Raw genomic sequence first — 17,550 nt, 5'->3', positions numbered from 1 at the left:
AGTATGCGATTCGGTTGTTATCATGTGCTTCTTGGAAAACTAGCGCACTAGATGATAGTGTTTCCACTCCCCCTCTCCGAGCCAGCATCAACAACCGAACATCACCATCCTGTGTGGCTGTGTATGTCCGTTCGGGTGTTCGGTGTCAGTCATCAGCATCATCACATCACAGGCGAAGACAGCTTACTAGCGCTCGTTGCGCCTCGGTTGGCGCCATTTTTGTCGGCTGACGCTGCTGTTGTCAGCTGTCAGCGAGCGGCCGAACGGTGACACGCTGGTTGTGGCACGTGATGTAGCGAACTTATTAAATTATACACTCGGCTGTCTCGTGTGGGATGCGTAATGAATACAACGAAATATCAAATGCCTAGTAAAGTGCTCGAAAGCAGCACTACATTCATGTTTTTTTTTGATACTCAATTCAGGACATGTAACCGCAACATTGAAACGAGTTCCTCAGAATGAACATTACATAAATCCTGGCTCCAGCTGCGCCCCACAAACGAACCAGAACCGCGGCAATTGAATTACGAAACATGCCCGCGTCTCTTATCACCCGGAAAGATCGGGGTAGATCAACCGTCCATTGTGGCCATTTCCCATTATTAATGCTTAATTATGTAATGAGCTCCGAGCACGTTTAACTCGTGATTCCGCACGAAAGCACGAATGCACCGCAACCACAAAACGCACCAAAACCGTCGAGTGGTCGAGCAGGTCAAGAGGCAGCGGCATGGATGCATTAATGATTGACACGAAAGCATCCTTGAACTAGGAGCCCATTCATCGTCACCCATTGGGCTGCCCTGGGGCCCCGAGTGCTGGCAAGCGGAGAGCGTGGTGGTGGTGTTTGGAGTGAAGAGCGAACACCGCAGTGTACCATGGAAGGTGCCACGGTGAAGGCCATTGCACGAAAAGTGAGAGGAGTATCGGATGAATGAAAAACGGGGGCTCGGCCTCCGCTCGCTCGTTGACGTATTCGGAGCAACATCAGCAACAGCAACGCCATCGAACGCCATTGTGTACGGTTTGGGTGTTTTTTTGTTTTGTTTGGGGATTGTAAAAACATAATCCATCTTTACCGTGGAAGGAACACTCTGAACTCAGCCGTTCGGTCATCAATCATTCTCATAACTATTATTTAAAGCAACTCATTACTGCTGGCCACCAACAGCAGCAACATTATCGAGCTCTAGCTGGCTAAAACTAAGACTTCCCTAAGCGAAGTGACATTCATAGCGCCCATTAGCGTATGTGTTTTGTGGGCCAACACACAGAGAACCGGTGCTTTACTCAAAGATTAATGATCTTTCACGTGTCTCCCGTTGGTGCACCGTTCACGTCAATTGCACACGTGTGCACGGCAGCGAACCTGCTGCTCGGCATCAAATAGCTATCAAGCGTTGCCTTCTGGCGCAGCTCAAAAGTAAAGGGGACCCCTATTACGTTCGAGTGGGGACATAAATTATCCTTCTACCGGTTGGCGATCGCAAGCGCACACACCAACGCACACGCTTCCTTCGACGTCATTTATCTTTGAGAGTCTTTCACAAAAAAAGAAACCCGCCTGCAGCACAGCAATCAACGGTGCATCACGCTTCTGACAGAATATGATCCCCGCATGAACCGCGATCATAGTTGGCGGAGAGGTACGTCAAATGTCAAACAGGCTAGCACAGCTGTTCAGCGCTCAATAGCCTCGACCTGGCCCAAGTTTGGTGGCCGTCCTGGTGGCCGATATAATGAATGAATCCAGCACGATCGCAGCTATGGTACTGCGTGCGCAAACACTCGCACACACTAATCCGACAGCGCCACCCTTTACCACGAAGTAGTTCCACATAGAATTGCCGCATAATTTGTGCACCAGCTGGTCGCGCCACGATACCGGCTAAAGGTTGCGATCGCGTGAAACGGGTTCGTCATCGCCGACACGGGGCCATTTGCAACGGTTTTCAGCAGCAGCAGCAGCAGCAGCACCAGCAACAGCTTCGGCTACGGAGGATTACCGGTGACAAATCGATCAGCGCGGTGCGGTGTGATCAGCGTAAATAGAGCGAAACCAATCGATCTGTTGATCGTTGATCCAGTGAGCATGCTTGTCATGATTGGTATTGCTCAATTTTGCACAAAATTATTTATGAAAAGTGCAACAAAAAAACGGTGAAAAGTTAATCTAATCAACCAGATCACTCTTAAGGCACCTCACCTTCCAAAATGTTGCGCCTTCCGCTTCGTACCGGCTTCTCGGTTGTAGGTCCCACCTGACTGACCTTCGCCAGACGCAGCCCCCCCAAAAACAACGTCCGCGGACACCGCGTGATGTGAGTCACAGACCACAAAGCGCTCGACAGACCTTCGACGATGGCTGATACCGAGGCGCCTGGACAGACACAGGCATTCCCCTGGCCATAAAATAAAGATCATATCCATTTATGGAGTAATTCACTGCTTCGCCTTCGCCACAAACTCGCCAGTTGTGATAATGATTTGCGGTAATCGGGACCCGATTGGAGACCGCGGGCGCTCACAACCCCTCGAGTCGCTGGTGCAATTGGCGTACGGCTCTTAAGATTTGTGATTGTCGGGGAACAAAAGAGCACGAGGCAGTGAGCGAGATACCAGTGGAAACGGGTTCCAGTGGGGAACAGCTGGATGCCACCGATTTCAGCTCATCTGATGCACTGGTTCCCAGGTGCTCTGCTCTGGTTTGGTTGATTTAGTTTCCCATCTTTTTGGTCTTCAGACGATCTTCGACGCGATCGAAAGGTTATTCGCAACCGAGCTCGAGTCCTACTTTCGCATAAGTTAATCCCATCCGGGGACGTTCTCCCACTTCATCCGCTTGGCCTTGGTGCGATCGAATTTCGTCGAAAACTTTAAATTATACGCAATGATTTACGGACTGGAATGCTGGCGCCCGAACGAGGGGGGGGGGGGAAGGAAGGCTACTTAACATTAACGTATGTTTAACGTCCCGGTCGTCGGGCTGTGAATGGCTTGCAAGTGACACAACACACGAGCCAATTGATGTTGAGCCCCTCGTAAAACATTATTCGGTTTCATTACTTTCGACTTCAACTCGGACGACGGAAGGTCGTTAGGCGGAACGATAAAGATTAAAACGAGGTGGCCGAGGGTAAACCCCCAAATCCCCTACGATCCCAAATCATCAATCGATAACTGCATGCGTGCCGGTTCGATCCGGTGATAGCCCGATCCGGGGGGGGGTCGCGTATTGCTCTGCTCTGCAGTATCTGTTTTATGGGACCCACGCCATGATATTTGAGGGCATTCCGATTTTTATGGTACCACTACCCTGTCTCTGGGGCGCTGCCCTATATTCCAGTGTGTCACCACCACCACCGCCACGGGACTAATTAATCGTTTTCCATCTCCCTGCGCACACCGGTTATCACGTTTCCTGCAACCGAGTCCGAGAACGTTGAGGTCCATTATCGCGTTACACCGCATTTGCGACGGGAGCCTACTTTGATTAACTGTGAGATCCTCTCGCGAGATCCTTTTAAATTGTCCGCTAGCACTGCCCCTCTGTGACCGAAGCTGGCTGTGGTGGCTCGCGTTGCTAACCAAATTGGACAATGTAGTGGTGCATGTGGTGGTGGCTGGCGAACAATGCGAACATGGCCAACATGGACTCTACCGTCGTCATGCAAGAACAAAAGGGAATCCATTTTTTTATGCACAAGCATATCGGGTTTCACGGGCTGCCGTGGTCCCACCCAGTGTCATATAGTGTCCCATCTGCAGCATATCCTTTGTGTGCAGTAACCTCACTGCCAGGATTGTGCTGGCTGGACCGAGCAAGAACAACACACAGAGCGCCGCGGCGAATAATTTATCAATTTTCCATTTGCCCGTCAGACCGGCCAGCGAGCGAGCGAGCGAACGGTTGCACCTGTTGGAATGGCCCCGTGGGCCACGGTGACCCTAATATTGTTACCGATGCTCGTTGGTTCATTTTTTTTTTCTTCATTTTTTTTGTGCAGATCATATTTATGGTTTGTGCATCGAGAATGGTGACGCTTGGGCACGCTAGGGGGTCTCTTTTCTGTCTCATAAAAAGGGGTTTCGCAGGATTAGGGGTCCACATGGCCTAGTAGCTGCCCCGTGCTATGGAATGGTTTATGTACGAGCAAGAAGGTGACGCTGTTTAATGCTGCAAGGACGGTCGGTTCATTTTAAAGAGCATAAAACGCGCCGGTTCCAAGAAGGAAACCTCCCGGAAGTTGTAAGACCAACAGCAACATGCTTTGCCTTTATGCCTCTAACAAGATTCGTCTTTCAATGCCGTATCCAGTCAGCTTCACACTTACTCTCCTGCCGCTGCGTGTTCCTTCTGCCTTTGCTCGATGTCCTGGCTTGTTATTGCTCGTTTGACTCCCACAGTTCGCCGGTGGCATCCTCCTAACGAACTCAGAACACAGCACCCGGAACACAGCAAGAGCAACGCAGGGCGGGTTGAAACAAGGGTTTACGTTGATAAGATTCATTTAATGTCGGGTTTCTGCCCCTCGCCTAATGGCTCCTGACTTGTGTGCCTGGTGCTCCAACTCGCGGAACTGCATTTTGCAACATTGTTGCAACATCGTCGCATCGCATCGCATCGAGTATCGTGTCGCTTGTAGGAGCGTCTCCGGGTGTGGTGGTTTATGTTTCACTTTTTTGCATACCAGCATAGCGCCTCCAGTTAACTTTTGTTCTCCGATGGTGTGCGCACATGTTGGTGCATATTTTACAAACGAAATTGGGAGAGATTAATATACTTTTAAGGTGGGAGGATGTGTTGGATTGTAAATTATTATGATTACCAAACGGGCCAATTTGGCGTAATGCATATTGCAATCGGTGTTTGGCAGAGGAAGTAACGAGACAATCGCAGGTAATGGCTGGCCACTGTATGTAATGTATGCTGCATCCTTTTTGTTCATGTGATTGCTGCGGGGAGTGGTTGTAATTTCCGTAATAAATCTCAGCAGATGCGCTGCTGGAGCAGCTGGAAATGCACATTATTCATTTGTAAATTACTTTTGTTACTTTCATTCTGCTCTCACTCTACCAAGCAAGCTTTGGGATTTTTTTTAAGGGCATGAGTTCTCTGTTTGATTTGGGAAAAGTTACACAACGTGTTATTCGACCTCTTGAAAGCCACCAAATTTATAGAAACTTGAGTTACTAAATGACGTAATCGTCGATCTATGCCATTAATTTGTTCATTTATACTCGCTTCCATTTGCACTATTTCAAAACGTCACTCGAAGTTCAATTTCAATTAACACAAAATGGATGTCCGTTTGTGCTCTTAGCGAGGGTGCTATTCACACCACATATTTCATGCAAATGCAAGATGAACTCCGCTGATGCATTAATCACTCACCGCCTGACCTCCGGAGCAGCGCAATAAATTATTGGTTCCCTCCACATCATCGCAATCCATTTACGATGCAACGAGAGAACACAAACAACCGGAGACATCGCGATCGCGGTTTGCCATCTTCTCGGCCGCGCGATGGCCCAAAAATGGACGAAACTCATTTCCTCCTCACCGGGCACCGCGTGTCCACTTATGGTCACCAGCAGCAGCACGCGTCCACCATCGACGCAAAACGTGCAAGTGCTTGCTCCCGCCCGGACACTCTCACCATTCAATCCAATATCCATTCCCGTAGATCCGGAGTTGTCGTCGTGTGCGTCGTGTGAATACGTCTAGTGGCACGTGACCGCTGTTAAAGCGAGTCCCACGCGTTCTACGCGCCCGTTTTTGCAGCAGCCAAGGACCTGGAGTGAGCTGGCAGCGAGAAGATGCATCGTGGGCGTTGATCACTTGATCATTCGCACGAAGGTGCAGCGGTGGTGGTGGTCGCGGCGAGAGACTATATGAATTGCTCAATATTGTGTGATTAATATTAATGGAAAATTAACTTTTCGATCGATGGTGCTAGTGTCTTAAGTTATCGAGTCGCTAGTCGCTGATTAATTGATTTAATGGGAGCCGAGCGGAGAGGTTCTGGTGGGCGTTTGAGTAGAGTGATCGGTTATCTGATCGTTTGTTTGAATTTTATTATAAACCGCGAGCTCGAGGACGACGTATTACTGCCAGAATGGTGTGGTAATAAGTGGTTAAGAAGTGATTGCTAATAGCTGCCAGACCAGATATTAGATCGGTTCAGTGGATTCGATTGATCAAAATACCAAGATGAAGATAACCATTTTGCCTGTTGGTTGAACGGTAAATTCAATATTAAAATCATCAACTCTGATGGTGAACGGTAATGAACCAAGTAGCATTGACCTCTTAAACGAAGCTTGACGATACCGCGTCAAGATCCTCCACCGATGGAGACGCCAGTACGGATTACGTGCGCCAGCATTTGAATCATCGCGGAACGATTTGGCACACGACTGGACACTCCGGCGACCGTTCATTGAGAAGCAGAACCATCCACCGAAAGAACACCGTCGCTATTTTTACACCAGAAACCATTTTTCGGTGGAATGTCGTTGGCTTTGCAAAGGGCAAAGTGTCACATCGGTGGCGACGACGGCGCGATCTTTTGAATCGTTGAGCCGGATAAACAAAAACGGAAACATCCCCGGGCCGCCCAAAGAGAGAGATTATTAATAATGTCGTTGGCTTCGCATCGGGGCCAGTAACGGGAGGCGGACTAATTTAATAAATTATTAGCAACATTATTAGCAGCGGCCAGCGAGCGAAGCGGGAATGCAAAAGACGCCGGTGATGGTGACCCAAATACGCCACGGCGATGGTCGTCGGTGATGAATGGATTTCTTTTACAAATCCAGCAGCAGCAGCACGTCTACCGTTGAGAACAATTTTGGCCACTGGCGAAAGATTGATTTCTTTTTCTTGGACTCCTCTAGAGAAGCAAAAACGGTGAATGAATGTTGCTCTCTTCTGTCTTTTTTTTCTGGGTGTTTTTCAAACACTTTAATTTGAATTCATGGTGATGATCACCACCAATATCTCTATTATGCTTATGCTCCAACTCAGCAGCAGAGATTATGTCGCGAACTACACTAATGCATTCTCTCGTTCTCTGCGTTCTTTGTGATTCCTTCTTGATCCGCAAGCTGCACCAACGGCAACCGGTAATGGTGTGCCATCAATTCAAAGAACCATCCAGTGCCACACGTACGAAGAAGATTTGCATCTTACGCCGTCGCAACACTACGAAGGACTCAACCGCTGAAGTGAATTATGACGAATGAAGCAATCTTCTGCCCGGAGACATACTATGTATGTGCCCCCCCGGGCCGGCCAGTCAGTCAGTCAGTCAAGGCAACCGGCCACCGGCGATTCATTGCTCGCACGTATCCACCGCAAAGGCCCCCGGCTGTCAGGATTAAGCCGGTTCGGTCAGACCGTTTGATTGGGGTGCAACCTTTGCACGACGTTGACACTAAGACGCAAGGCAGGGGATGATTTGCGATATGTCCCCGGGACTAGGTCGTCCCTACATCATCGTCACCTTCGGCTGGTTGGTTGCATAAATTGAAACACCGACCGCAAACTAATGAATCGGTTACGAACAATCAATCACAATTTTGCATTGACACCACGTTAGCAATACGCAATTTCGTGAATCCGCGAATTGATATTTTGTTTTATAATTTGTTGGTTTGTCGGGATGATGATTGGAATATTGAACGCTCTGTGTCTGTTAAGAGGGAGAGAGTGTTTCCAGTGTGGTGGATGATTACAATGATGATTGGGAATTGAATAATGGACAGTGCATCTCGCGTGCGCAAAGGCCACTCGAGGCCAACTCCCAGGGACGCAGTTACTGCATTTTATGTGTTGAATATTCATTCTATTCCAACCACCCAACCAACAAGGTGTCGTGTTAACTTAAAAATGCGTGCGAAGAGTAAGCAATCAAATGAATTTCATGCCCTTCTCGTATCATCAAATACCTCGACCGATACCTCGCTCATTCCATCATTCAATTGGCTTAATATTTACTTGACATATGAACTGCTTCCCATGTTTTATGTAACACACTTTGCACGAGCGATAAGCGAAGGAACGAAGGTTGGTGGCAGAAAATGATCGCTATTAAAATGAAGCTGAAATCGCAACACCACGATGATGATCGCGAAGAAGAAGAAGATGATGATGATGAGGTGATGCGGCGAGCACATTACGTACCGATTACTTCACACCTTCCTTCCGTGAAGGGGTTAGACCTTTGGTGCTCGATCTGTCCGAGAGGTCTCGGTCTCGATTAACGATAACTCCACCGCCTGTAACCGGTTTCGGACGATAATTTGTGACAATTTTTTAATCAAAACTCCACCACAGCAGCCAGGGAAAGACAGAGAGAGAGAGAGAGAGAGAATGAAGAAAAAACAAGCTCGAAATACACTCCGGAGGCTATTCATTCTGTTAAATGTGGTGCATCAAGGACACGCGGTGCGGTGGCAGCGCCAGGAATGACCTTACAGACCCATACAGAGTCAGATGCAGTAATCATTGCACTGCTCGATCTGCCCGGGGAGTGGGATTCTTTAATTACGAACACTCTCTGGGCTCTCTCATTCTCATTGTTCGCGATTTTATTATTTCTGCTTATTTACGACATAATGCGATCCCCCCCCCCCCCCCCCTGCTCCCCTACGGCAACACAATGCAACATAAATTGCTCAAGTTATGCCAACCTCGCTTGCGCTGTAATTGACCATCGGAAAGAGTGGTGCATGTCCATTCCGAATCGACAAACGTACGCGACACACCATCACCACCGTGTGGCCATGTTTGGTGTGCGGTGAGAAGGCGAGCAACGAAATCGAGATGGGGGACTTTTCTGCAAAAGTAGCGAAAGGTCAAAATCATTATCGATCATAACTCTTCGACGCGGCTCCCTCAGGATGCTGTTGCTGCTTCCGTTTCGGCGTTTAATTCGCCGACTGCCGACCGCCGACCGCTGTTGCTGAGCCAGTTGCCACCTGTGCCACCGCGGGTTGCTCCTTGTAATTGATATTTCTGCATGAAATTGAATATTGCACTGGTCGGTGTTGGTGCTGCAAGGTGCAAGGAAAAGATAAATATTTCGATTTTATGTGTGGCTCAGTCAGTTGATCCGCTGAATTGCATAATACGTCCGTGGCCGTGCACAGTCGCCGCGATGCACTAAAAACGCGTTTCGGATTTTTATATCCTCCAAGGCTACTAAGTCTTCAATCATCGTTTTACGTTTTGAAATGTGATGCTTTACAGATTCATTTGTTCCACCAGGAACGTGGAAATTGAATATGAAATCCGAATAAATTGATTCGTGATCCTGAACCGTTTTTATGCTGCACGAATTTGCGTTTGAACTAATACCACTTTGAGGCTCTATAAATCTATCAACGCCGCCCACCGTTAACGATCATGTTTCTATCGAAAAACCGGGAGCACGGACATTATTTCAATTACAAACCTGCCGTTTCCATACTAAACATTATCGCTCAATGATGCCCACTTCCACCCCGCCAGATAACAGAATGATCTCCGCTTACAGCACGCTAATTAGACGCGCTTTTCAATAAATTAATGCTACCCTAATGCTAATTAAGAACCCCAGCTCTCCACGCACAGCCCTAGTTAGTGTCCCGAAAATTGTGAAAATTATGGCGCCAGCATGTTTACGACCACAAATCGACCGATTCTCGCGAATGTTTTACATTCCATCCAATATGCGGACCATTCTTTCGACGATTCTGGGTGTCCGGTGATGGCGCACCAGCACCAGTAGTGTCCAATGAAACCACGGTATCAGTAATTGGATGCCGCAAAATGGTTGCGCTATGGCTGCACGGTGTGGGATTATGTTTCATTTTGAATAATAATTGTGTGATGGATGCATCGGTGGCGCTTATGCGGTGTATTGTGGTTATCGGATTGCCAAGCATCAGTGATCGTTGCTATGGTGATGTTACGTGGGCAACAAAATATGATTTTCATTAGTTTCCAATATATGGAAACTACAATTTTATGTTGGTAGCTGTTTCATGTTCTCTCGGCCATTCAAGCAATCCAAAACGTTGTTTTACTAAAGCTAGATCGGCGGCTTGTCAAGTCCATCTAAAGGCTTCCATTTTAGAAACGAAACATTCATTTCCAGTCCACGATCACTTCGCCTGACATCAAAGTCGAACACAGCGTTTGCCATTTGCCAAAGACCCACCTCTGCAAACACTCATCATGACACAGATACACCGCGGTTCTTCGTGCACATGCGAAACGCACATCGCATCATAACGAGCAGCAATCACGCCAAACCCTCAATCCGATGCCGATCGCCCAAGGGGCGCTACATGGCCTTATGCTGTGCTGCTACCTCGCGCAATTACATAATTGTGATTGAGCCGCTCGCTGCGTGAACCGCGCGCAGTCGAAGTTTGTTTTTTTTTTTTTGAGGGATCTATAGCCGGATATAGCCATCGCCACGCCTGGCCCGGACCGGCGCGCCACACTCCATTTACGCCGGGCCCACCTTCGTTTGGGTGGGAAAACATAAACCACGCGAAAACCACCGTGACGTACCGCACCTGAACCTGCTCAGTCGCAGCAGGTTTTTGATTTAATTTTGCGCCCGCTTTTTTATGTTGCTGTTTTTTTTTTCATGCACCACCGATCGTTGCTTCGATCGTATGCGATCGTTCGCGCAGCAAAGTGACTTCATTACGGTGCCAGAAACCCTTTAAGAGGCTCTCGGTCTTTCTCTCTCTCTCGCCGTATTTCTTGGGGACCCTGTTTTGGAGCGGGTTGTCGTGGTCGTCACCCCTTTCCCATTAATGCTAATGAAAATCAATAACTGATCACACGGAGCCACTCGTGTCACAGTCACCGCAAAACCCATATGGTACGGCACTCGTTTAGTATCATATCGATTGCACCGGTTTCAAGGGAAACTACCAGCAGCAGCAGCAGCAGCAGTGGCTGCATCGCGCAGGGGGCCAAAGACCGAGACCGAGATCGAGATCGTTATGTCACCTCTCTCTTGGGTGACTCGCCGTACCGTGAAATTGGGATGATTAAGAGTCTTCTCACAACTACCCCGGCCTACTGTGCGTCTCATTATAAAATCAATCACATCGATAGCCATCGTACCGCGAACTAATAAGGGCAATGATATCAATCGGCGAACGCACCGGCCCCGAACTGTGTCGCCTTTGACGAGACGCTCGATGCATATCATTAGAAGAATTGTGTCTAGCCAATTTGCATCGATATGCTCTCTCTCTCTCTCTCTCTGTCTCTCTGGTGTAAAAGGAATACAAAGTAGTACCACTAAGGAGTGCGATTTAGCTTTACTTTAAAAGCTACACGGCCTGTACGTTAAAGGGATCTAAACCACTTTGCATACACTTATCGCATCGCACTTTCCCTATCAGGGAGCGCGTCGATAATCAAACATAAGCGCTTTAGGAGCTATGAGGTGGCTGGTAATGTCATCCGCGAGAGTCCTTCGCCTCCCAGACACTCTGCAAAGGCACTTCAGATCACGCTAATGCATTGTAAACTGGCTTCGTGGAATGTTATCGCGATCTAATTTAGCCTTCCAGACGGGCAGGATGCCTTCTGCTTACGTTAGGTTCGTCGGTGGCAATATCATCAATCACCTATTGGCCGTGGTCGTCATCGTCGTCCAGCCGGAGCATTTGCGTCAGAGTGGCAGACAGCCCGACCGGGCGGGAGAGAGCTGGTTAGTGAATCGTTCCGTCCGTCGGTCCGGTTATCGATTCGGAATATACATATTAGCGCAGACGGGAGTGAGAGAGATTATTACGACGGAACGTGTACCTGACGCACACGGATACGGACGGATCGAACTCCGGACCGAATAAGGTACTCTGGAGTGCGCCATAACCGGTCCTGTGGATTAGTCGCAGCCTACTAAACCTGGCGGTATGGAAATGAGATGCGACGGCATCAGAGTAGCCATTGCTCTAAACGAAAAGGGCTCTGAAACGAGGCTCATTACTCCATCTTGTTTTTTTGGCTGGCAGGCCCTTTGCAACGAAAATTGCACTCCACGGCCGCGCACACACATGGTACGGCATTGTTATTGGGCCACCTCTGCCATGCTCTCGGTGCCATTAATTTGCATGATCTCCCGCCCGGGGACCTGCTTAAAGCTCACAAGCCATCAACGGGACCGCGGCGGTGTCCCGGAGGGGCGGCCATCGGTTGCTGATGAAATATGATGTTAACATAAAATTTAATTGAGAACATAATTAATGACCCTCGCTAGCTATCAATTATGGAGCGCGATTGGTTTGGTCGCGTTGTTTTGATACGTGGTGCTCAGGTTTACTCTTTTTTCCGATTTTCCCCCTTTTCCCACTACTCTTTGTAGTCTTTCGGCCATTTTGATAGTAAAAATTGCAACATCAGGTGCGGTGTAAGGCGCCACAGGTGGTGCCACTCACTGATGCAGGGCCTCCAGCAGGGCGTTCGCCACAAAACCTCATTTCCCTTTGTCCCGCTATCGATGATCGGATCGGACGCCACGATCACGCGGCCGCCCTTTTTTTGCCGCCCACTTTGGCTGTTGTGCGAAGGACACACACCGTTCGCGCTCGCCGACATAATCAACAATCCACCGGGCCCGGACCGGTGGTTGAGCCGCCGTGCGCCCCAAAACAAATCAATTAATGAGCATGTTTTATCTTAATCGTCGACCGACCGTGCGTGTGTCTGCTGTTGTCATTCCTTTCCTTTCTTGTTGATCGCTTTTTGTTGCCACCAGCCGGCACCCCAGACTCGAGCAAAAGATCGCATTATCTGATCCCGGGCAATCAATAGCTGCAGGCTTGGTCTGCGTACCACCTGCAATTTAAACCTCCCCCTGCCCTGCCATCATAACTCCAAGGACTCACTTGACTGGTGTTATGCGTTGCAAAAAAAAACGTGTGGCCAACGCAAATCGAAGTCAAGCCCACCGAAAAGAGAGGAAGAAATGGCATTATCCTTTTGACTGATCGAGTGTGATTCAAATTTGGGTTAATAAAATCCGTCAATCCGGATCGGGGCGACTCTAAGGTCAGGATGGTGGAGCACGATTCGGATTGGAACCATGGCATCGATCGATGTCATGATGGAGACGATGATCGATTGTTGTTGGTCCGCGAGGTGCAAGGCGCGTACACGGTTGGTGGCGTGAGGTGTGGCTGAAATAAATCGGGAGTCATTTTTAATACAATTTCCAAAGTGTGAAGCAAACGTGTTAATGGTCGCCTGAGGCGGATCAGAAGGAGATGAAAGTTCCCGCTGCTCGGTACTATGGTTACAGGAGAAGAGCATAAACATAAAAATTAACTAAAATCAACGTTTATTTAAAGTTTTTTAATGAGCTACTAACCAACTTAAACCAAAATTACAATTTTAATTTTTTTTTCGATTAAAATTGTCCATCGCTTGAGTTTCTAACCGCAGCGCAGGCCTGACACTAATTAACGACCAAACAAACCTGTCCCCCGATGACGCATTTGACGAGAACTAGCGCTAGCGATGCAAACTAATAACAACATTAACCCACAAACGGTCCTAAGGGGACATCATTGCGATTGGAAAAGGAAGTTTTAGTTTGTTTGGAAAGACAACGTAAAAGAAGAAAACCGAAGACCACATAATGTAGTACAAGAAGAAATGTGTGTATTTCCCTGCCGCAACGCAGAACCTGCTCCGACGGTGCCTTGTTTAGCGCCACTGGCGCCCTCCTCAACCGGCCACCGCACGACCAAACCGAAGAGAGGTTCCATTGCTCACCGGTCGCGGATTGAGAATTCTGTCGCGCGTCGTGAGAGCGCCAGAGCGTCACTTAGGACCGTGGTGTGCGTGCATCGGTCTTTTTTTTTTTTTGAGGGAGGTCATATTTTATAACATTTCACCGCTCGCCACCCCTTTCCTGCCTGCCTGTCGTCTGTCACCTCAAAGTGGCGCACTGTTTTGAAAGGGGGGGGGATACCTTTTTTATGACTTTTTTTCGGTCCACCTCGCCTCGGGTTTGGCGTTGTCGCCCCCTCGAGCACCTTCGATTCTGTGTTGTATGAGGTAGCACCGCGCCAGTATCAGCGGTGGCAGCAGGCGCGTTGTTTTGGCTACCGTCGGCGCCTACTCTTCTTAGTGGTGCGGTTCCATCGTCGTGGTCGTCGTACTACTACTGTCATCCCAGCGGTTGGCGGCCCAACGAGAGCGCACGTTACGCTCGCTCACAGAGGCACGTAGTCGCTCGCCCCAGGGCCCACCGTGGGGCCGCCATAACAACGCGTCGTCATAACCGCGCCGCGCTCGAACCCGCTCTCGGATCGAAGCGCGCGTCCGGTCCACGGTGTCCTTCTGTGCCACAGCCTACTGCTGCTGCTGCTGGTACTGGTGTATGGTGGTGGCAGCGGCCTGAATCTCACCAGTCAGTCAGTCGCACTCGGTCAAGCGTTGCCAGCAGACAGGCGCGCGCGCGTTTGTTGTTCCGCAGTGGTCCGATCCGATTAGTGTGTCTGAGTCCCGCTTGAACGCCGTGACGTCGTCGACGATCGAGTGATCCGTAGTTAGTTAATCAGTGCGCCTTCCGTGAGGCCTTTTTGTTTTGTGCTCCAGTGCCACCGTACCTCATCACGTCAGTCTTTTTGTTGATCAAAACCCCCGCGGTGGCTTCTACTAGCATACTCCGCGATCGTGTGAATGGTGTGGTAGGAGTGTGCGTACAATTGCTTCGCGATCTAAACCAACTAACCTTCGCTGTTCGCGGCACAAAACCTCGCGGGTGGTAGTGGTGGGTGTTGTTACAATGTCGCCACCTGCTAAGGTGCTCGCGGCGTAACCAGCACCGCGCACTGCTGGTTGCGGTTAGAAATATCAGCTTCAGCTGGTAGCTAAATGCAGGGTACCTCCCAGTCGGCCTACTAGAGTGTATAGTGGCATTCTAGGCAGCTCTGCAAGCGTCATCGTACTACTTCCTACGAAGTAGGCTCAGCCCCACCGACAGTAGTGACGGTGTGTTAGTGCTGCGGCACATTGATGGTGTGTTTTTGCGCTTGAAAACGAACATTAAACAAAAAAAATGCTGACGGACGGCACTTTCGGTGCCCCTAGAACGGTTGATGCAGCTTGGTTCCTTCGCTGCTACTGATAATCTGCAACCCTTGGCACGTTGCTCGCGATAGAGAGTATAGAAAAAGTGTATGCGAATCGAATGCAATGTGCTTACGGCACGCTGCACAAACACAGTAGTAACCAGCGAGTGACAACCGGTGAAAGAAAAGAGAGGAGTGAGAAGAGTTTTTTTCCAATTCGAAGTGAATCGATCCTTTGGAATCCTCCTGAGACGCACGGTCCAAAGGGAATCTGTGTTCGTCTGCGTGTGTTTGTGTTTATTGTGGATGCAATCAACCTAATTACTTATCGGAAACCGAGCTCCAGGGAGCTCTCGCTGGTATTTCACTCCCAAGCGATGCTCACGCTCTACACGCGGTTTGTGGAATGTGGTACCGATTCCGTGCCACTCACTGTGCGACGCTGGTTATGTTTTGTTCGCTTTGATCATGAGATTGTGATAGCATATCAGTAGCAGTAAACAGGATCGTTACAGAAAAGGAAAAGAGTTTCTCGATCCTATCTTATCCTGTGCTTGTGTCTTTGCAGTGTAGTGGTCTAGGTCAAGTCTGACGTCACGGTGCTGTTGTAGCAGTTGGTGTTTTCTGCAAACCACAAATTGTAGTTTTTGCTAAATTTAAAATTTAAAACGCAATCCATGGCAATGTGAAATGGAATACGTTACTACAAGCAGTTAAAGTTGAGTTAAAGGAAGGGTTCAGTGAATTTGGGAGCCGCTGGATATCGATAAAACGCAACAAAACATGATTATTATTGCCGGCGGTAGTAGCACAGTGACCGGTGGTGGTACTGGTGTTAGTGCTGGTCCCCACGATAGTGAAGATGAACGAGAGGTCCTCGAGGATGGTGAGCAGCAGCATCAGCAGCAGCAGCAGCAGTACAACAACAATGCCAGAGTGAACGGTTTGACAGCGCACGGAATAGAGATCCTAGCACCGGAGGACCTCGGTGGTACGGAGCTGGAGTTGTCACCACAGCGCACAATGTCCGGTGCCCCTTCGGATTCGTTGCTGGTCAATGGTCATGGCAGCAGCGAGGAGCCGACGGTGGACGAGCTGCAACAGGAATGTGTCACCAAGCACGTTGATGATGTTGCGGATGATGACGCTGATGACGACGACGATGACCCACTTCTTGATGGTACGTTTGGAACGTTTGGAACGTTGTTTGTTCACTGACCGGAGCAAGTCAAGATTGTAATTGACATTTGCCGAGGAACCGGGCTGAGCTGCTAGCTGGCTCTCAATCCAGGGACTTTGACTTTGTGCCACATAAAAGCTAATGTTGCTCAACCACTGTTGATGCTCAAGTTCTAGAATGACCGAGAGTTGTCTCTTCTTGGAAGCAAAAGATAAGTTCAGCAGAAACCAGGATTGAGCACTCGGCGTAGTTGAAGTTTCTGTCTTATCGCAATGCGAGTTGTGTACTCAGCTAGCAGCAGGAACGGTAGCTGCAGCGGTAGTTGCATTTATCCTTCTGTCTTGCTATCGGATCGCTCGGGAATTGCCAAGACACCACACCAAACGGGCGCTAGGACAATGCAGCAGCAGTGTGCATTCCGCCAGGACTCGCTGGTGTCGTCGGTAGGGGGTTAATTTAAAGTGTAGAACAGAAATTAGAATGTACGCAGAGATCGTGAAAATTAGATTCCGGAACCACTGCATTGCAGAACCGCACCGCATCGCTTCAGTTCCCTTTCCGTGCTACTTTCTGTAACTATACGCTGGGACGTTGAATAAATTACGCTTCACCAAAGCGCCGGTTGGCCACGCTAATAACGTACCACCAGTTCTGTCTCCGGGAGTGCACCGGTCCCGGAACTTGCTTCACTCGCCGCCGCAACCATCGACCACGCAAGCGAAATAGAGAACAACGAAGAAAGTCCAAAGTTCTTGCGGAAACAGAACACGGAGGGAATGGAAATGAATAAAAAAAAATCAACAAACAACTCTGCCACCCTGGAATGGGGTGCACCAGTAGGAGGGTGGCTCAAAGTGGGTCATGAAATATTAAAGTTCACTTTTCGATTCCGATCGCACCATCGGTAAAGCGTGTTTTAATGCCCAAGCCGAAGCGATATAGCGTGATTCTTGGTTTGATAAATGAGGGAAATGAATTGTTAAGCGTTCCCGGTGGTACGTGATTTCAGGAGTGGAACGCGAGAAGGATGTGTTAATGTTTTCCACTCACGTGGTCCGTCCTTTCGCATCCGATAGGGAATGTGCAATCGTTTGAAATAGTTACACGTGCAAATTGTTATAAGTAATTGGAGGGCGATCAAATTACCACACTTGATCGCTCATACGAGAGCTCTGTTATCATTCTTGGTTCGGTTTCTCTCCTTTGGTTTGCGATTTGTTACTCCCTGATCCTGATTATGCTCTGTTATGAGATTTTTGTGCTGAAGG

At 48.9% G+C, this 17,550-nt stretch overlaps 1 protein-coding gene across 5 annotated transcripts in view; it reads left to right on the top strand.

Moving 5' to 3' along the window:
* Positions 1-17,550, top strand: part of LOC126577598 (high affinity cAMP-specific and IBMX-insensitive 3',5'-cyclic phosphodiesterase 8) — a 403,282-nt gene that overhangs the window by 323,649 nt on the left and 62,083 nt on the right. The window contains exon 1 of one of the 5 annotated variants that reach the window (XM_050239356.1): positions 16,013-16,282. The exons of the other annotated variants lie outside the window; for them this stretch is intronic. Coding sequence (XP_050095313.1) covers positions 16,126-16,282 — 157 coding nt within the window. The 5' untranslated portion in view covers positions 16,013-16,125. Of the gene's footprint in view, positions 1-16,012; positions 16,283-17,550 lie in introns of those variants that run through there. 5 annotated transcript variants of the gene reach the window in all.

This window comes from Anopheles aquasalis, chromosome 3 (genome assembly GCF_943734665.1).
Source record: "Anopheles aquasalis chromosome 3, idAnoAquaMG_Q_19, whole genome shotgun sequence".
NCBI lineage: Eukaryota > Metazoa > Arthropoda > Insecta > Diptera > Culicidae > Anopheles > Anopheles aquasalis.
This window is presented reverse-complemented; position numbering and strand designations above follow the sequence as displayed.